Source organism: Brienomyrus brachyistius, chromosome 20 (genome assembly GCF_023856365.1).
Source record: "Brienomyrus brachyistius isolate T26 chromosome 20, BBRACH_0.4, whole genome shotgun sequence".
NCBI lineage: Eukaryota > Metazoa > Chordata > Actinopteri > Osteoglossiformes > Mormyridae > Brienomyrus > Brienomyrus brachyistius.
In genome coordinates this window covers 4,994,505-5,016,811 of record NC_064552.1, presented here as the reverse complement: position 1 = coordinate 5,016,811, position 22,307 = coordinate 4,994,505, and the positions used below count along the sequence as shown (strand labels likewise).

Sequence of the window (22,307 nt, the reverse complement as noted above, 5' to 3'; positions counted from 1 at the left end):
CACGCGCTCACAAATCCCCACTATGGGCCTAAGACCATCCTGTATCGACGACTCGCAATCGCGCCATCGATTTACACCGCCGGCGACATTCATCACGCAGTATGAAGTCGGTGGACATAAGAACACCGAAGCATAAAATACAAGCATCAGCCTGTACACCCCCGAAACATTGATAAAACGACAACCTGAGTTTAGATTCTGGGGTGGAGAGGGGGGGTGAAAATCGTTTACTTCCTGTTGGCTGAATTTCCAAGCAAATAAATCAGAAATACAAACAAAACAAAAACAAACTTGAATACTAAACAAATACAATAAAAAAAACAAAGCAAAAACGTTAAAGGATCCTGTCCTTAATCATCAGCAATCGCATTTCTGCCCGATTTCTTCGCCAAGACATAATTATTTCACAGATATTCAAGCTGAAAAAATGACCAGATGTGACATTGAACCCCACTGTCGGGATGAGCATTCGGCGTCCTGATAAGCTCGTGCCTAACTGCCGCGGAGATAAATGGGAAAAGCGAGTTTCTGCGTGCAGCCGAGGCATGACTCCGCCGGACGGGGCTATCAGCCGACCGGCAAATTCACTGCGGCTTTTCCGCAGTCTTTCATTCCGTCATTGAGGGTTTATATTAGCTTAGGTGACTAAATCCTGTGCTTTTTTCATAAACCCGTCCCAGGATGGAAGCAGTTAGGAGTTACACTGCGGAACTTTCAAAAACGCCCTGTCAAGTCCGGATCTCCTTCATAACTTTTTTTAAACGGAAAACAAAATCCCAGGAAGCTTTGCCTCACCGTGGAGGTGAAGGCCATACGCTCAATATGCGGTCGGCAAAGCACACTGGAAAGTGCACGGAGACAGCGCACACATCATAGCTTGGCAGGATGTACATCGACAAGCGAATTCGCAAGGGAGTAGGGAAACACGCACGATGAACCACGTCAGTCACATACACCGGGAATGAGTCAGCATTTACTTGTACGTAATTACAGCACTAAAATCTGTAGCAACATTGTGCTGCCACAACCAACATTGATATCTACATGGAAATGATGTTTGGTGAAATAAAATAAATTAAATGTTTTTTTCCCAGCAATCAACACATTTGCACCATTATAATCATTATAAAACCCCCTTTCTCGTACATTAATAGCTCTGTTAAAGCTGGGCAGGGGAAAAAAAATATTACAGATGTTGATTTTAATTATATAGTCGTTGTATTCAATAGCTCGACTGGAAAATAAATGACAAAATATTTTTTTTATTAATGTTAGTGGAACACTTTAGTGATGTGTCTATTTATATTAGTGCACATAATTTCTTGAAATTGTGTAAAAAATTCTGCATTCTTTTATAATAACTGAATAGATGTAAATTGAAAAAATGAATTTTGAAACCATAGGTGAGTCACCCTTGGAGAAGTAGTGTAATTAATTTGGCCCATAACGCACTCATCATAGGCAGAAGATGACTAACATGCTGTTATGTTTTGACAAATGTCGGGCATAGCATGATGTGACTGTTTTGGATTGTATTTCTTAGAAAAATAAGCACTAAGAATCCAATTACAGTTATGGAAAAACAATACTGTCGAATTTATTCTATAAAATGGCAGGTAGAAGGACTAACATGCCAAACCTTACCTGCATGTGACTGATCTGCCCAATCACTGGTCATTATGGTGACTCCTGGTCCAGAGAGGGCCGACGTCACCTTGGCGATGTGTGCTGGGACAACGGGGCCCAGCAGTCTGTCCCAGGGGCCGTGACCTGCTGTCAGTCAAACAGGAACGCATGTCAGCTATCCAAATACGTCAAGGGACGTGGAGAGAGGTGGTTTTCCTGTTACCACCTACGTCAGAGCATCACATAGGAAGGAATGGTTGACTGGGACCCTGAAATCATCATGCAAATCACCCATTTGCCACAGTGCGTGCTATGCAGTACTGCTCCTGCCGGTGGTCCCTCTCAAATGACAACAGAAATGACTGGTTAAAGGCAGGACACTGAAGCTCCTCTGAAACGACAAGCTTTTGAGGCTCAGTGGGCCAATCCTCTGTGCCTGTCATCGGAAGGTTGCCGGTTTCAGCCTGGCCTCGGCGCGTCCGCAGGTCCTTTATCAAGGCCCTTAACCCCCAGCTCCCTGGATGCTGCTATGGGCGGCTGCCCTTCATGTCCAGCTTGCTCTCATCTACAGAGAACAAGCTGGGAGAGACATGAAGAGAATTTCCTCATGGGGATCAATAAAGCATCAATAATAATAATAATAAGGACTAATGTGTCGGCACATGTTTACTTTAAGTAGTTCTGCCCCACCAGGGTTGGAGGTTTGAATCCCAGCTGCACTCTCTGTTCGTGGAGTTTGCATGGTCTCCCCGTGTCACACATGTTCCTTCTGGGTCTTTCCGCCTACTCCGGGCTTTGAAGCCTGGCGTGTTGCACACCTACATCATAATAGCACTATTTCAGCTCTCTGTTGCTAGCATGTATTTTTCTTGGAATTATCTATTGAATTTGGAAGCAGTAGAATTAACTGAAGAACGTGAAATAAAGTTGTGTAGGTTTGGCACTACGCATGGGTTTATTCTGAATATATCCCTGCACCATCACTCCACCCCATGGTCCTAAAACCTGGTGCCTCTAAATCATAGTATGATTGTGTGTGTAAATGTCCTGTGATGGACTGATATCCCCCCAGGACCCGGATCTGGATAAATGGTTGTAAGATGAATGGATGGATGCGTCCTGCAGAAATGCATCTGTTGTCCAGCCACTTGTCAAGGACAGGGTCGTGAGGATCTTATACAAGCATCTGTTATTTCGATAATGTTCCAACACACCTGAAGACACAAATGTTCAGAAACTGAATTAGAGTCAGATTACTAAATCTATCATAAAAAGCACAATTTCCATTTGGCAGCAGTCATAGTCTGCATCGCAAAAAATGTTATTAATAATAATAATGTAGTAATAATAATAATAATAATAATAATAATAAAGATGATTATGAGGTTTGATTATTTATTTTTAAAAGAATTCTTCAATGGGCAAATGTGAAAACCTTTGTTAACTGTGATTTGATTTTTCAAGGACATCACTGTAGGAAATACAGCTTGGTCTAGGTTACCACCAGCACCCTCCTGAAGAAGCCTTCATTGTCCAGGACATCTCAGTCCCCAAGAAACATATCAGATCTTTCACATGTCATTAGCTCTTCAGAAACCAAAAGGCGCGGCTTCAGAAAACCGTTTCGATTGTTCGACACAATGTTGGCGCCCAGTGCCGACTTAAAAGATGGCCCATATTACTGACGCGATGCTGAGCAGGCAGGCGCTTGCTGTGGACAATTTATCGGCTCTTTCATTCCGACTGCGTTTCTAAAAGACGTGAAATCAAAGGGAGAGCAAAATGGAAATCAGTCGGTGTGATTATATGTTATTTTTTCCCCCGTGACTCATCAGTCCAGACAGATAAGGTGATTTTATCAAAGGCTACAATCACACTCTATAAATGACACCATGTAAAGAAATTCCATTAAATCATTTTCCAAACACTTACCCAGTACAGGGTTGAGACTGAGGGAACTCAGAGGAACAAGTAATGGACGCATCCAGGAGCAGACAGCAACCCAGCATCTACACACACACAGGCGTACGCTATGGGCAATTTAGCAATGCCAGTTAGCCTAATCTACACACAGGTGTACGCTATGGGCAATTTAGCGATGCCAGTTATGGGCAAATTAGCGATGCCAGTTAGCCAATTTTAGCGATGCCAGCTAGCCTAATCTACACACACAGGCGTACATTATGGGAAATTTAGCGATGCCAGTTAGCCTCATCTTCACACACAGGGGCGTACTCTATGGGCAATTTACCGATGCCAATTAGCCTAATCTACACACACATAGGCGAATGCTATGGGCAATTTAGCGATGCCCTAACTTTCTCCAGAGCTACCCTCCGAACCACCTGCTGCCCTCGGCGCTCTTCATCTACCCCAAAAAATAAATAAAACAAACTACATTAAAACTTCAGCAATCCAGCCAGCTCCTTAGGAGCAGTGGGAGACACTTCTACTGTTATTTTTGCAGCAGCGTTCTGAATCCATCCAGATAAGAACAATTTGTGTAGAAAGTCTAATTGCATGCAAAATGAGGCAGGATGAGTCATTGTACAATGGAAACAATCACCTGGTGCTATAAATGTTTGTCTTCATTGTATTCTTTATTTAAATATACCTAAACGAAAACTCTGTTTTTGCATTAGTCTGGATTTTCTAAAACAAACTAAAAAGCCATGTTCATTGATGATGTATAAAATGAAGTAAATAATCCTCTTCTTAAAATTCTCAAGGTGTCACAACTTAATACTGGTTTTGCCTTTTTATTGGTTGTTTGGGAACTCTGGAGAAAGTGCTATTTATTCAAAAGCTTTTATCCTCATTTTAGCTGTGTGAAATTGGACTGGCGCTGCAGTAGAGAGGCTGCACATTTCCTAGAGAACAACACAGCGTTGGGGAATTATCTGTAGGTGTTTTTTTGTAAAGATCCAGTTGAGAGAATAATAGCAGGAGGGAAGGATTTGTATCTGATTAACCCATTTTTTTTTGACTGTCATTCCTGGCACTCATGGTCACTAAAATACACCCCCACCACACGCACATACACTCACGCACGCAGATTATTTTTTCAAAGAACATATGGCAGATATAGTCAAATATGATGCAAACAGAAATATTCTGAGATAGATATTTTTGTGGTACTGGGAATTGGAAGTAATTCAAGAACGAAAAATGGTAGAAACATAAAAAGATTAATTACTGGTATGTGTAACGGCACATTATTTTTGCTCAAAAGAAAAAAAAAACAAACATACTGCAAAACGCACAAATGTGAACTTGTTTCGTAACCAGGATATAGCGGAGATTATACAGAAGCGATGTAGCTTTTCCTTTTAGCATCATAACTTCACACGTTGAAACGCGGTTTTAAACATTAACAAACATTAACATCTGTTCATAATCATTAAAACTTCATTTGCTAAAGAGCTTAAAACCCTAATAGTCTAAGTGGATTCTGTTTATCATAAGAAAAAAAACATTAAAAAATAACCTTGATGTAGTCAGTTAAACACTTTTTTCTTGCCTGAAAAGTTTTTGTTGAGAAGTATCCAGAAGAAGAATATGAAGACTATAACAAATTTATAAATTCTCTGTGGTGCTGTGGACTGATAGTATTATCACAGACTAAACAATACAGCAAAACTCTACCCAGTCCAAGCCAATCAGTTTTCATGTAGTTCTCATAGTTATTTTCTTTCATTTCTTTTTCCTGAAAATCTTTTCAGGCGTGAACTGAAATCTAAGCTTCAGTACATGTTCTTATTTACCAGACAATGCACCACAGAGAAAGTAACTATCACGGACGTGCTCTTCTGCCACAATCCAAGTAGGACTCTGTGACACTGACAGGCCAAATTTATTTAGGTATTTGGCAGGAATCCCTTTAAGAAACACATTAGGAGCCTACAATAAGCTGAGTTTGACAGGTGGAGCTTGACCCCTCACGACTGTAAATGGCTGCCACCTCACTGGTACAGACTGTTCGTTTTGCATCAGCGCCTCCTATTGGCAGAATAACACGGAATTTAAAACATTCTTGCGTAATGATGATGATGTTTCATCGGGATGTCATCACTTAATGCCGATGGAAGGGTGAGAAGCTGGAGAAGTGAAGGGCCATCACACGCTTGTCTGCGCTTATATTAAAATGAACTCGATTGCATAAGATGGACACCTGTTAGCTTTTCAGCACGATGACGGCGGATCCATGAGTCAGGCTGTGTGAGGCGTCCTTCGACGCAAATGTGGCAGATCGTGCTGAATATGCGATATGTAGGACTTGGCGTGCCGGTGTCGCTGTTAGGTTTATCACATGTATGAAATGGCAACTCCGTAAAATGACCGGACCGGACGAAATCTGGAGCCCATGTGTGAAAACAGCTCTATTCATGTCTTTCACAGAAGCCAGAGGTACAAAACAAAAAGTCACATGGGCCAGAAAGGTCCAATAGGAGGCCTGAGACAAGACACTGACCTTCGACTCTCTCAAAAACACATCCCAATATATCTGGACATCAACGTTCAGTACAGAAATCAGACCATTAATACGATTTATATTTACAATGTAATATTTAAACATTACAGTTTGTATGTTCATACATGAGTGACTAAAAAAGTATTTCTGTATATCAGTATTAACTCGAAAACTTTACGATAACAGTCTTGTCACAACATCTATGCGCACGCACTGTCATTAACGATACATTAAAGTAAAGCTAAGTTATAATGTAACTTCCATTAAAGTATAATTTAATGCAATTTTCAGCCTTTGTCCACCTTTGAGACCCTATGACTATGCACAAGAAAGAGGGTCAAGGAATTACTAAGACTGATTTTGAGAGGCCCTCTATGTAGAATGTTCCCTGATGGGAAGTGACAGGCCACCATTATCTGTCATCTTTTGTTATGGAGACGTCAGGGAATAGCTTGTCTGAATAATGTAGCCAGTGTAAACTGATTTGCAGACAAAAGGCACTTTTAACAAGCACTTAAGAAGCTGCAAATATCTCTGAGTAAATGGATGCGTCACATAAGGTCGTCCCATACATATAAGCAAACAGCAATAACGTGTGCGATCGATAAAGATCCATTTAACATACAGTATAGGTTTCAATTTGATATCATACTTTTCTTTAGAGAGATGTAGCAGAAGTGCCAGACTTTAGGTAACAATTGCTTAACTGAAAAAAACTGAATGGCGATGTAGGTGAATGTTCTCTGACAGACCTGCTGGGATTGGAGAGCAGTTGTGGATGTAAGAAAATCCAGGGAAGCTATTCACATCCCAGGTATCTTCTTTGTGATCTTGTGGTGGTTTGTACTCTGTGTTACGGCTGTAGCAATGCTGGTCTGAATCCAGGTCGCAGTGTGACGTCCATACTTCCTTGGCCAAGGAGATTTATTTTCAAAAATTTCCCTTTGCGATCAATAAAGTTTATCTTACATCGGGGATGTTGTATGTAAACCGTGTACTCTGCTCTAGAAGACACAACCATTGTGCTTGGAGTCAGCCAATGGGATTTAGTAGCGTAGACCAACACGCCAGTTGGTCACTATGCTATCTGTCTGTCCTGATTGCATGTGACCGGGATGCCAGTTATTTCCTTGGAATTGATTCGGAGTTGAAACATTAAATCAAGGTCAATTTAGACTGGAGTGCAACATTGTGTCACTTCATTACCAATCAGTTCATTATCAGTTTTTGTCATATCACTGTGCGTCTATACATCACTACATACAAATTATTCTACTGCAGTTTCACATTCCATTCGGATTAAGATCCAGTAAAAAGCAGCAATATATCACAACCCATTCCAAATAAGTCATTTAATTAATTCTAAAAGGAAGATGGATTTTAACTGTTGAACATTATCAAATCTCGGGTGGTTGTCCCATTAAAATCAAGTAATTATGAAATACTGCACCGATGCATCCTAAATACTGCGCGTATCCAGTTGCATTTGTATTCTAAACAGAGTTACACTTTAAATGTGGTATAGTGCTGTTGGGTTTCTTGCTCGTTATTAAATACATTCTTCCGTTTTTCATGCCTGCTTGTCCTATGCAGGGCTGTGGAGCCTGGAAGCTACGGACACAAGGTCAGATATAACCCAGAAGGGGGTATTGACCCCTTTCAGGGCACACACACCATTCACACTAGTGACGGACAAAATGACACTTCATGAACCATTTGCTATATTTTTTTACCCCACTAGATGGTGCTCTCTATCCAAAAAAAGAATGCTTGGTCTGCTTTGGGGCATGCTTTGTGTCGTTTTTGGATAGAGAGCACCATCTAGTGGGATCAAAAAATACAGTAAATGGTTCATAAACCGACATTTTGTCCATCACTAAGGTTACGTTCACACGACAAAGCTGAAGTGACTCAAATCCGATTTTTTTTGTCTGAATGTGACTCACATCTAATTTTTTTTCAGGGTTATGTGAACAGACAAATCTGACATTTTCAAATCAGATTTGAGTCACTGTCATATGTGGTCCTACATCTGATATTGAATTCATGTGGGTTTTTTGCCTATATGCATGCGCTGAGCGCTGTCGTCATCAGTCAACATTTTCTTTCGTTGTTGTTGGTGATGTAGATGACTCGTGCAAAAACATATCAATGTGCACATGCAAGACCATTTTGGAGCACAGATGCGTTCACATTACTGTGAGATACAGGTCACTTGTAATTATGAATGTGAACCATCAAGACAGACTAATCCGATCTGAGCAGAAAATCAGGACTGAACAGTGAGGCTTTTCATGTGAACATGCCTTAATTCACACCTATGGACAACTTGTAGGTGTTTTGTTTTTGGACTACAGAGGGGAAAACTAGAGAATTCACAAGGAAACCCCACAACAATGAAACAGAAAACAAACTCCACACATGTAAAACCAGGGCTGAAACTCGAACCTCTCCAGACATGTGAGCCAGCACTGCTAACCACTGCACCATATTTTTGCCAGAGGCAATAGAGTATATTCAGTGCTGGGGAGGCATTTTTTGCTAGAGGGTTTCATGTACGATCTCTCTTAAGTAGGCGTACTGGAAAATGTCTTTGAAACATTAATTTCCTGTATCTTACATCACTACCAAAACAAGCAAACAGGCATTCCTTGCAGTTGTGAGGCCAGTTGCAGTTCAACCGCTATGGCCGTGAATATGGAAGCGCTAAAAAATTGACACTGATCAATTATTTATATGACCAGTCATGAGATCCAATGTAAAATATGCAGCTACAACCTGAGACTGCAGTCACACACTGGTTCCTCTTTGATCATATCATCTGTGTTTTAAAATGAACGTTTTGTCACATAGTACATTTGACACACGGGTTTTTGGTGCATATTTGTGAGAGCAGGGGCAAAGACTGTAGCCTAGGTTAAACTGATCATTTGTGTCTCCATGGCAATTGATCATCAGCCCAAGGCCGAGAAACGCCTCAGGTAATGGAACTGGGCCGGTGCTGATTAGACTGCCAACCCTAATTAGGCATTAAATAGGGGCACCTGGGTGAATCTGAGAAGATGTGTGGTTGGTGAAGTAACAGGTTTCAAGACACAGCAGTGCAAACATGTTCTAATTATTTGGATTTATTTTAAAAAAGCGCTCCTTATATTAATGTGGCCGATTTTAATAGTCTCTTGTCCTACTGCTACATCTTATCTGGGTTGAATGTTTCATGTTTTAAAGTGGTGGGAAAACAACCTGCAATCCTTGATCTAAGAGATGGCAATTATTTTGCCCTCTTTTGACATATGAGTTCTCCAGTTTTTCTGATTCCTAATTTTACGGATTTTTGTGCCTTCCGAAAAGTACAAATAAATCACAGGAAGGGACATAGATGCATACCAATTAGCTTTATGGGAGATTTTGAAGTAACAGGGTATAAAAATTCTTCATAAACATAATTAATATTGTTCCTGCATACTATAAAACTAAGAAAAGTAGTATTGTGTCATAAGCATATTGTATCAGTTGAATTGAACAATGTGTTGCTAATTTATATACAACAGATCGTCTAGCAGTCTGTGGGTCCCGGAGAACCAGATTGGGAAACACTGATAATGTATACAGGGAGGTGCAGGGGAGAGTGGGGGGCTCCTGGGCACCTGCCCCTTCTGAGGTTCTCTTTCATTAATAATCATACAAAATTCCCCCACCAACACCTGCCAGTTGAAACTGCACTGGTTATACGGCGATCAGCCATAACATTATTGCCACTGGAAGGTCAAGTGATAACACTGATTATCAAAGTACAGTGTCACCTTTCAAGAGTGCCTTTGTGTATTAGGTAAACCAACAGTCAGTTATTGAAGTTGATGTGTTAGAAGCAGGATAAATGGGCATGGGTAAACCGTGATGGCTAGACGACTAGGTCAGAACGTCTTTAAAGCGGCAGGTCTTGTTGGGTGTTCCCCTCATGCAGTGGTCAGTACCTTCCAAGAGGGAGCCAAGGAAGGCCAACCAGTGAACGAACGATGGGGTCATGGGTGGTCAAGGCTTATTGATGCACTTGTGGAGCGAAGGCTAGCCTGTCTGATCTGATCCCACGGGAGAGAGATACTGACTATGATAGGAAGGTGTAAGAAGACACAATGCCCATGCTGACCCCTGTCCACGAACAGAAGCGGCTACTGCGGAAGCTGCAGAATTGGAACATGGTGAAATGGAAGAAAGTGACCTGGTCTGATGAGTCATGCTTTCTGTAACATCATGTGAACATCCAAGTGTGTGTGTCGTTTACCTGGGGACGAGATGGCACCAGGAAGTACTACAGGACAAATGTTAGCCAGCAGAAGCAGTGTGATGCTCTAGGCAACATGAATTCTACTTTGGCATGCACCACCTATCTAAATATTGTTGCCAACCAAGTACACCCCTTCATGGCAGTGGTACGCCCCAATGGCAGTGGTACGCCCCAATGGCAGTGGTACGCCCCAATGGCAGTGGCCTCTTTCAGCTGGATAAACCACCCTGCCACACTGAATAAAAAAATATTCAGGAATGGTTTGAGGAACATGAAAAAGAGTTCAAGGTCTTGACTTTGCCTCCAAATTCCCCAGATCTCAATCCGATCAAGCATCTGTATGATGTGCAAACAAATCCGATCCATGGAATCCCCACATCACAACTTACAGGATCTGCTGCTAATGTCTTGGTGCCAGATACCAAAGGTCACCTTCAGAGGTCTTGTGGAGTCCATGCCTCATTGGGTCAGAGCTGTTTTGATAGCAAGATGGGGGACCTACATAATATTAGGCAGATGATTTAGTGCTATGGCTGATTTGTATGTGTGTGTATGTGTGTGTGTGTGTTTCCTGTAGCCAGTCACCATATCCCACAAGTTACAGTTTTGCTTTTAAAAAGCTCCTCGTAGCCCCATTCGCAGTTAGCATATCCTCCCATGCACTTCAAAAACGCTGCCTATCAAAGAAACAAAGTGAATCAGATGTGACCCATTTAAGCTCCGCGCTGCGGCGGCGGTACTGCCGAGACTAGCGGCGTGTCGGAATCAATGAGCGGCGACGTGCGGCGCATTTAGCCGGAGTGCCCGGCTCTCCGCGTCTGCGGGCTCACGCTTACGGGGGCAGGAGAGCCGCGTCTTCGCCTTGTCCTGCTCAAGCCAGTGAATCTGCTGCTACAAAGAGGAGACGACTTCGAGATCGTCCCGGAAACTTCAAGGTGAAAGTGAGGGGTAAATGAATTAGGATTTCCTGCTCCATAGCTGCAGCCAGCAGGGAACTTGCACATATATTACTGCCATATTCAGAGCCTAGTTTAATTGGAAATCAAGACGGACCCTGCAGGTGTATATTATGTAATTGTACATATCGCTCACAGCTTCAGTGTTGAGTTATTCTGTATAAAACTGTGTCTCTTTTCAATGGAAACAATGATATATTTTTAAAATAATGCCATAATTGTAGCCCTTAGATGTGGACAAAATATGTTCAGTATTTTAGAAAACTCTGCTGCTACATTCCATCAATAATTCTCTGTTTGAGAGAGACAGAGGGAGAGAGACAGAGAGAGAGAGACAGAGGGAGAGAGAGAGACAGAGGGAGAGAGACAGAGGGAGAGAGACAGAGAGAGAGAGACAGAGGGAGAGACAAAGCATCCTTGTGCTTCAGAACTACAAAGCAACCAGAGTATTCTTATTATTAATATTAATACTTAACAGAGAGAGATAAAAAGACTTCAATATCAGTCAGTTCTCGTCTTGTGGAAAAGACTGCTTTATGTTTCCATAATGCCAGTTCTTTGGTGACTGAGACTAACAAACAACAAGCGCACACACTTTGTAAAAGCATAAGAGCAAACAAGGGCCTCGTAAAGTAAATATGTGTAAGAGCAAGACTTCTTCAACATCACTTCTGTCACCGAAAAGCTGCATGTGCTTATGTTTGCTTTTCATAATTACAAATGACTAAACATCCACAAATGACTAAATATACCTCTATCTACTTTGCAGTGTGCCCTCATTTTTGTGAAAATACAAACTGTGCAAATTATGTTTTATTTTTTACAGGTATGTATGATGCAAATTCATAACAGCAATACATAGAAGAATTTATGATAAACCATTTTGCCAGATCGGAATAAAGGACGGAGACTGATTTTTAGAAATCCACAGTACAAATCAAAAGTCTGGACACACCAAGCTGCCTACAAAGTGGAGTGACAGTTGCATCACGTGACCTGGTCACCTGTATATGTTATATATGTCATTTCATAGTGTTGATGTCTTACTTATTCTAAAATGTAGATAGTAGTAGAAATAAACCTGTGTATGGGTTGCTGTGTTCCATAAGATTGGATGTTTTAAAGACTGATTTGGAGAGTGAAACAGACCATTACAGGAACCAGACAAAAGCAAACTTTTATAGTAAAATGAGCCCTAATGCTAATTGTAACAGACAGTGAAGTGAAACCAAACGTGACCCTGGATGAACCGGAGAAACCAAGAATGACAGCAGCTAAAACTGACTAAAAATTATTAAAAGTATTAAAGTCACCGAGGGAGTATGGCCTCGACAGACAGCACCAGTGAAGCCCGTTGGTGATCAAAACAGTCCATCAACAAATGTTGTCGCTGTTAGTCTTCCAGCAGGGGATCAGAAATGATTTGCTCAACTGCTAATGCTCTGCCATGATGACATTTTGAGAATTAAACTGTGAATGCATTCATAAGTCAAAATGAAGGATGAAACGTGATTCACAGCCATGGTACGATTCATTCTAAATGACACAGGCGTCGTTTCTCCAAGACAACCCTTTATGTTTTGACAGTGGCAAGATGCTGGTATACTGTAATTGATTCCAGAAAGTTCCATTGTGACAGATACATTAACCCTCTGAAGGGAGGAATTCTGGATAATCCGATCCAAACGTCAGTTTGATTGTGCAAAATATCAGCTCAGGACTTCAGTACTAGTCAAAGGTTTGGACACACCGACCTATACAAAGGTTTATTTGTACTATTGTCTACATTTTAGAATAATTAAGACATCAACACTATAAAAATAATGTATATGGAATCATATAATGGCTATAGAAGTTCAAGACAAAAATAAAATATAATTTGTTGGGGGGGGGAGGGTAACTCAACTGTGGTTTGGGACTCAGAAGGTTATTCCTGGGTCGACAAAGTGATCCCATCATTGGACCCTTGAGCAAGACCCTAACCCCAATTACTCCAGGGACTAGCTGACCCCAAATTCTCCTCTATGTCAGTCTCATGAGGTGGCCTCCTGGGGGGCTTTTCCAGCTGTCCTGAAGGAGTACTGAGCACTGTTGACTGGTACTGTGCAACTATAAGATGCTCACAAGAATTATGCACCTGTTAGATACGACATCTGCGCAACCTGATTTGTTCTGATTAAATCTCCATGAACACTGAGTGTCGAACCTACCACTCCATCACATGGGGCACCCTCTGCTTCTTGTGACGGGCTCCATACTCACCACCGCCCCCTGCTGGATAGCAGGTTATGGAAGCCATTGTTCTGCAGTAATGTTTGCGCTAATGTAGCTTGGTCCGTGCCTCCCTCTTCACTTGCAAAAGAGACGTACAGGGGCCAGAGAGCACAGCTGGAGCCCCAGGTCAATCATTCAGCGTAAAGCTTTCTATCTTTATCCGTAAAACACTCCCAACTGAAAGCTCTTTGAAAGGCCCTGTTTTTGCAGCTAGTTATCAGCCCATTTCCTTCCTAGTGCCAACAACTATCCATACATCCGGTATGGAAATTGCATCCACAATGTGGAACGCTGCGGTATTACATTACGTGAATTGTAATGTCATGAGTGTTGCTAGGTTTGTCTATTCAGTGTCTTTGCACACAGAATCGTAATGTCTGTTATTAGTTTCGTCTGTTGTTTGCCTACTGAATTGTAATGTCTTGAGTGCTACTAGTTCTGTCTTATCTGTTTGTTTATTTCTATACTATAGTTCCAGTTCCAGGTGTGGCTGAGCAGGTTAGTGTGCCAATACAAATACCTGCTCGCTATCTGCCTGTTATGGAAATGCTAAGCTGTGAATCTCCAGAGTCCGTCAGGCTCAGGAGCGATTAGGCTGGGGATAAACAAAGTGTACGCTTCGTGGCCTTCTCATCGTTTTCCATCATTTGCAAAATGCAAATAAAAGTGATGCTTCTAAGGCTGGAAAACAGAATCGCAAAACAAAAAGAAGGGAGGGGAAAAAAATCCCTATAGGTATTTAAAAGGCGGAATATTTTCATCGGCGCTGTCGTCCTCTCCCTGCTCCCTCTCCACCCTCCATACTCCACCGAGCCTTGTCTCTGCATTCCGGTGACCCTTCGGACTCAAGAGCACTTAATTTAACAAACCGGCCCTCAGGTGTGTCCACCTAAAGGTAGTGGGAAGGGGCGTGTCTCCTGGTGAACAGAAAGACCCCTAGTAATTGAAGAACGTGCTCGTCGGCTGTTTCCCAAGCATGTAAACAGACTCGCAGCAGCAAAAAAAACCAACCAAATCTAAAAGAAAAATGATCGAAGTCAACATTACCGCAGTGAAACATGCCTGACCTGATTTCCCGTCGCTATCTCAAAACAAAGAGCAAAATAGCTCTAATACATGAAAGCAATTTATAAAAATCACAATAGGACAAAATACACTGCGACGCACAGTCTGACACGGTTCTGTTGACTTGGGAAAGTACACAATGGAAAATATTTTAAAGGTTTCATAATAAGCATGGATGTGTTCAAAAAGCAAAAAAGCTCTTAGATTCACTGCAACCTGATGTTTATAAAGAATTTCATAATTACTTTCCTCTGCAAATATATATCATTATCACCTTGCACTGTTATGCAAGACAGATGGAGGAAATTCTGTAAGGTGTTACCTTTCTTTTCTACCACTTTTTATTTTAAATAAATAGGACTAAGATGTTTGCACATAAATACAGGCAAGAGACCTTTCAAAAAGTAGTAGTTCTGTTTTTATTATGATCTATTTCCTTGACTAGTGCGCATATCCTTCATTAGAATATGTACAATTGTGTGATTCTGAAAACTTAAAATGCCCCATAATTTCACTGGAAAAAATCGTATGAGGAGGTCAATATGGATTAAAGAGGTCACAGCAGTCAATTAAAATTAAATGTCAGCGTGTTTTCCTGCTGAGAAGAGCACCTTTCTTTAAGGTCAAAGCAAGAGCGTTATTAAAAAATAAAAGTCTGAAAGTTTGAATCCTGAAAAAATGTAGTATTGCCCAAATAATTTTAAAATTGTCAGTGTGGAAGTTCCTAGCACTGTATTCACTGTAAAGCACTGTAATCATGGACTGCAATGAAGTTAGAAGTCTCAATAATTTGTTTTGTACCCCCATCCTACCTCACTGGTCGATGGACAGTTGTGCTTATATTGACCCTCTACCATGTAAATATCTTTACAAACTGTTGATCCGTGCATGTCCATGCACAAGTCTGCACATTTGCACATGTGTTGCATGCCTGTGTGTGTAAATGTGCACGCGTGTCTATACATGCATGTGTGTCTGTAATAATACTGATGTGCCTCATTCCATCCATGTGGGGTAATTAGGCCCGACAAAGAACACACCTAAAATGGCCTCTGTGCAAAGCTCTCTGTCACATTTTTGTTTGTACTCTTGACTCTTGTGACGGTAGACGGAGGTTGAAAGGAACTGCAGTGATTGTGGGTTTCTTAAAATCCCCCTTTTCAGTTGCAAATGCATCTGGCCAGTAGCAGCTATTTCAGTCTCTTATGAATTGGGAAAATGCTGCCTCTCTGTGGAGTCATGATACTGGAAAATTTATACAATTATAGCAACATTGAAAAATACTCTATTTTCTGCATAAGTTTATAAGTGAGGGTGCTTAGCTCCCTCTGTGCATGTGAGTAGACAGTGTCGTTTTTCTGCAGTCAACGAATTCTCCTCTCCAGCTATGGTGATTTGTACTTTCTGAATATTTACCATGTAGAGAAAGACGAGGTGTTCTTTGTCTCCTGCTTGTACCCTGTGCTTTCTGGGATTGGCTCCTGGCTCGACACAACCTACCATTAGAAAGGCACTAATGTACGGAGGGATGGAGGGACACGGAGGCGATTCTAGGGACATGAGGGGCCCCAGGCAAAGAACTCCATGGGGCCCTCCAACGCACCCCGCCAGACATGGTAAAATTTATGACCATTATTTTAGCATGAAGTCTAAATTAATAATATCAACAATTCCTTTATTTTCACTTTACTGTGAAAAACAGTACAGAAATAAAGCAGATTTGTCGTTGCAATGTACTATGTAATCGGCCCAACTCTGGGGCCCAAGGCTATTGCCTGCCTTGACTGTCCTGACCCTACGCCTCTGGATGAATGGATATATAGAAAGTATTTAGTTTTATTTCTAAACTCTATAGCTATAGCCAACAAAGAACCCCTTTCAAATCTCCATTGGAGGTCTATGTGAATAATGTTATCTATTTCATATAACATATTGGTTTTTTTTCTGTGCACCTAAACACCATTGGTCTGTTTCAGTGAGAATTAACTGTGTGGAATTACCACAAAGCAGACTGTGCTTGCATGGCGCATGGCTAAGCACGTCACACTGAACAAGTGCTCCGTGAAGATAAACGCATTTTTGTGTTTTCTGTTCCTTCTCTGCTTATGCTTTTAAATGTTGAAGCTTAAAGGCAGCGCTGAAATGAAAATCCATAAACGGAATGCATGGTCCATTTTTGCCTCATTACTGCAGCCTCTCTGTTGATAATTTTGCCTGTTATACTGGTGAGAAATTACCCAATGCAGCCATATGCGTAGTATTACACACATTATGTATGCCCTTCCTTTATTTTTTCACCAGCTTTTTACCAATAAATTCTCCTCAAACTGCACAAGCTACTAGCAGCCGGCATTTTTCCTTCAATTTTTCTATAATGTACGGATTCAGTACGTAGGGCACAATTTTTAAGCATTTAATTTCCTCAGTTTTTACTCTCCAACTCCATCATCCCAGGCAAAAAAATGTGCAATTTCTTTGCAGTGAATGAGTTGTGAACTCGTGAAAATGCTGACTTAAGTTTTTCGGTCATCATAACATGGCTGTTTTTTTTCTGTGAAATGTGTTGCTTGGTGCTGACATTGATAATTATGATTTTGCCAAAGAAGAGATTATAGTTACAGAAAAAGCTGAAAGCCGAGCAACAGTTAGCATACAGCGTTAAAAACATTGACTCATCACAGGAATGTTACTGGCTTGAGTTCTGACAAGGGCACTACTGTTGTACCCTCGAATGAGGTATGTAACCCGACTTCCTCCAGAAAATAAAAGCAATTTGGATAAAATGCACACTGATTTAGGTTAAAAGCATCTTAGGAAAACCTAAAATGTAAATACAGACCAAGAAGGGGAAGAGTTGGATGCTGAAATAGGACGGTAAAGCATCCCGTTTTACGTTTCAAAATAAAAGCGAGATTGGCTATGCCGGTTAGATTGGTTGCACATTGGAGGTTCTGAAATGAGCACTGTTGTACTGGAAAACCTATAAATTGGTTTTCCCTTCATCAAACTGGCGTTCGCGGCACAATGCCTGCATACTCCATTATGAAAACCATGCGAATTAGCGTGTGACACGAGTACTTACAGGTGTGTAAAGCTTTTAATGTTCCTATTCACCTGATCACCGGCTCTCCCTGACAGTTAAAATTACATAAAATAATCAGTTTACTCTCAAGGTATTAACATCAATAGCCTGGCTGAAACGGAATAAGAATCCAGTGAGAAGTTCCTTCAAAATGCCTCATTACTTAGCATTACCACCCTTGCCCCTCAACCCAGTTTCCAGAGCCCAGTGCTGCAAATTCATCCAATTAAAGTCTACTGCGGCGAAATCCCAGTTATAAATTTAGCAAGGCATACAAACACAGAGAGCAGAGGTTTCATTTTTAATTTGCTTAGGAACGCGTGGACTACAATAACATTGTGAGCAACCTTATCCAGGTCGAAAATGCGATTTTTAACAACGAGCAGCAGCCTAATGCACACGTGTGTGTTGACTGTTATTTCTGCAGCATGTTTTGCTTCTTAATTATCATGGTCGCGGAGTGTACTTCTGAGAAGCCGGCGGGCAAATTTCCAATACAGAAAGAGAATTTTGTTATAATTAAAAAGCATCCATGTCCTAAATACTGTCTTGAACACTTCCTCTGAACTTCCCTGATGATTAAAATTTAATCAACTGTGAAGGTATTAGCCACTATTACCTGGTTAAAACTAAGTCCAGCACCTCATTAATTTTAATTACCAATTTTCGAGGAATCCCCTTGAAAATTTTAGGGGCAGCTGCAACGACACGTCCGAGGGTGAACAAACGAAATGAAAATGCTAAGCACTTCTGCGTGAAGCTGGGCAAACACTGTGCGATTTTTCCAGTCGTTTCGTAAACACCCAGCTCAAATTGTACGACTAAATCGCATGCGATGAAAAGGCAAAGCTCACGATTTATATCCGCACACTATACAGTCTGAAACCCGGATGCGACCTGACTGCTCACATTACATGACCGATATAAACACGTAGGACTCCCCCCACCCAGAACTGTAAACGTTAAAAAAGAATCAGCAGAAGAAGAACCCGCATCAGTGGCGATGCTCGCCAAAGCGAAACGCGCTGCTTTGGCCATTTGTGCAAATTTGTGCGCAGAAAAATCCGAAAAGAGGTGCTAGTGCGTATGGACACGAAGACGGCGGGGAAGACGTGGACAATACGGCCTGTCCATCTTACAACGAGAACTGTAGGAAAGTAGCGACAGATAAATTACATTGCAGATGGCCTGATACCTACACAGAACTTGTAATTCAAACAATGACATGCCTGCCTGTTCTTGCTTGCTTGTTCAAACGTTCAAGTCAGTTATGTTATGTCTATTCAAGTGTAATTTATCACAGCCCTTAAATCTCAATGTTGTGTTTAGTCTGTAGCACATAAGATCCCACCACCAATCAGTTTCAGACAACCGGCTAAAATAACATTCAACACCTATACTGCCTTGCTTGATTAATGCAAGTTTTGTGCAAATAAATGGATGATATGAAGGGTTTTGCCACTCAGGTTGAAGTGAGTCCTGCTTCCACCGTGCTAAACCCCCATGACGGGCGACCAAAATTTCTGGGGTGAATCGGTGCTCCTTACATCCTGTACGCTATATGATATACGACGCACAATCACGCTGAAATATCGGCCCGACTCCAGGAATTATCGCACGAGTGGAAATTCGACTCAAAAGTGTGTGCCCAGCTGTACTCATCCCCATCTGTATATCGTTTCACCCTGAATGCAATTACGTTAACCTTATTAGCGGTGCTTCAAGATGGATCGTTTAATGAGCCTAGCAGAATACCCCTCCCTGTCACTTTTATTTGGTTTCTGTTACGAGACACCAGTGATGATCCCTTCTGCAATGAATGCAACAGCATTCAAATATGAATGCTGTTATGCCCTGTAACCGGTCCGTCTCCATAATCCACAATGACATGACGCTTTGTGCAGATCTCAGCGGGAAAAGGACACCATCTCTCAAGCTGCCAATGGTGTTTGTAAATCCGGGGCTAAAAGCCCAACAGTGACCCATTAAACTTCAACAAAGTACTGTTCTAGTGGTCATTTCACAGGGGAGACGAATGTTTGGGGGGGGGGCACTCTGGGTACAGTAGCGTGGGGGGACTTGGGGGGAAACATGCTGAGGTTATACAGATGTGATTCAACATCACAGAAATAGACGGTAAATATAGTGTCACCCACCGTGCAAAAACTCACACACACATAACTGTTAAAACTCATACTGCTATTTGAGAAATAACACAGTTGTTCTCTTATGACGTATCATGAGTGCTTCAAAATACAAGACGTATCAGATTTTTTAAAAAATAAGTAAGTGAATATAAGGAAACCCACAAATATTGTGTAGTTATAAATCCATTACGGATGGCATTCCATCTTGACAAATGACTATTTTTTTTGTGCATAACAGGATGGATGACCTCAGCTCAAAGAAAATATGACATTCTGCTGTATTATCAAGCGAAACTAAAACACAGAATTAAACTGAGCTCAGTGCTAATGTGTAAATCATGAATAACACGGATCAGCTTGCTTCATGGCATTATACGCATGCATATATTCTGGGATCCTGTCAGGTTTTAATTGCAGGTCTTTCGGCTACAGCCTTCGGAAATGCCGTTTCAAGCTCGCCTCTCCGTTGTCAGAAAGGGTCATCTGATGAGGGACCCCACCGATGACCGCATCCCAAACAGTGGCAGCTTTAACAGGACGCTAAGCACGCCCCGCCTGATCACCTCAGAAACCGCATCGCAGTACGTTTGTTTACCTCCAGTCAGCCGTTTCAAGCTAATTATTATATTTAAAGGAGTAGCAAACAGACAAATTATTGACACAGAAAGATCATGCTATTGTCTCAAGACTTATCTTCGTAAATCTTAAATAAACCTCCTAAGACTCCTTTTGTAATCAGTCTTTTAGCTGGCCGGAAATAGAAATAGCATCAACACTACACAAAATAGAGAATAAAATTATCAAGATAATTATGAAAGAGAGTTTTTTTTTGATGGAATGCGGCACATTTTATGCGAAAAGGCTAGGTGTCCCCTATGACCTGTCCGGGATGCACAACCGAAGGTGTTACAGATACCCGAATATCATGACTGCGATATTATGTCATGTTTTCTTAGCGTTCGTTTTTTTTCATTATCAGACACCAAAATAACGATGCATTTGATGAAGACCCCATAAGTTGCGCTATGTGTCACAGAACCGGCACCAGGCAATTATACATCAGCCCTTTACCGCTCTCATGAGAGGCTCCGCATTCTGCGCCATGAGAGGAGACATTGCCGTGTTTCTACTGACTAGAGCGCCTCACCGAAATCACTTGCCGGGGAACTTGGGGGGATTCAGTAACCCTTCTGGCCGGCGGCTGGGCGACGATTTGCAATCAGATTATGAAACACCCTCAAACAAAAATATGCTGATATGCTGTAATCCACTCTGCTCTTAATGAAACAATTTCAAAAATGTTATATCTGATCTCAAGTTATCTGCCATCAAGGTCTTATATAATTATCTAAATAATCACATTACAGCTCCTCTCCAGATAAATCAGATATGAAGTAGGCTCACTTGTTCCCCCCAGTGTGTGTGTGTGTGTGTGTGTGTATATATATATATATATACACAAAAATATGAACACACCAGACAGTAGCTGCTGGGTTATTAGTGATTGAGAATTTTATTTCACCCTGACATTTATTCAAATAAACAGGGATATGAATAAAATAATACATTTTTGTGCAAGTGGTGCACTCAGAATATCAATTCTGAATCCCAATATTTTGAATACTTAAATATTTCTGAATATACACAGCAGGTGCATGGGGTGGCAGTAAACTCTTACTCTAAACTTTTATTAGATATATGAACATAAAAATATATATATATATTTTGACTGAGCTGTGAAAAAATTACATAGTTGTTTCTTGATGGAAAATGTATGATTATATATAACAGACACTTATATTCAAAGCAACATACACCTGAGATGGCAGGTAAGGATCAGCCATCCCTGGGATATGAACCAGCAACCTTGTTATTATGGATATTGTGTCGTTACTCACTGAGCCACACACCACTCTAATTTAATTCAAGGTTATTTTGCTCAAGACCTATGCAGAAATTCACATAAATAAGAAGTACATCTAAAAATCCCTAGCATTTCTTGAAAGCAACACCATTTAACTGTTATAAAAACTTATTTAGTGCAGGTAAAGTGTGACTAATGATAATCAGTAAATGAAAATACAGGTTGGATCCAACCATAGATTGTGCACCTTTTCCCAGAATACCACTTAATGTATGTAAGTTAACTTTCTGGACCATCCAAGACCTCCATTAACCCTTAATTAACTACCCTATGGATCTCTGGAAGGTTGTCGAGGTCATCCGTCATCCCGGCAGGGGAAAATGCAGGCCGGTAGGCAAGGAGATCTTAGCCGGTGTTTTATGTTTTAAATGTATATCTCAGAGGAAGTTCAATTTATGACGAACTCAAGTTTTAATATAAAATAGTACAGTTCAATCTACCCATCCATCCATTCATCCATGTATCCATCCATTCATT

The 22,307-nt window shown here is 41.1% G+C and overlaps 1 protein-coding gene across 3 annotated transcripts in view; it reads right to left on the bottom strand.

Moving 5' to 3' along the window:
- tcerg1l (transcription elongation regulator 1 like) overlaps positions 1 to 22,307 on the bottom strand; it is a 74,708-nt gene that overhangs the window by 13,529 nt on the left and 38,872 nt on the right. For 2 of the 3 annotated variants that reach the window (XM_048988152.1, XM_048988151.1), the window contains one exon: positions 1,645 to 1,773. In XM_048988152.1, the coding sequence (XP_048844109.1) occupies positions 1,645 to 1,773 (129 nt within the window). The remainder of the gene's footprint in view (positions 1 to 1,644; positions 1,774 to 22,307) is intronic. The other variant, XM_048988153.1, reaches the window with a different exon arrangement.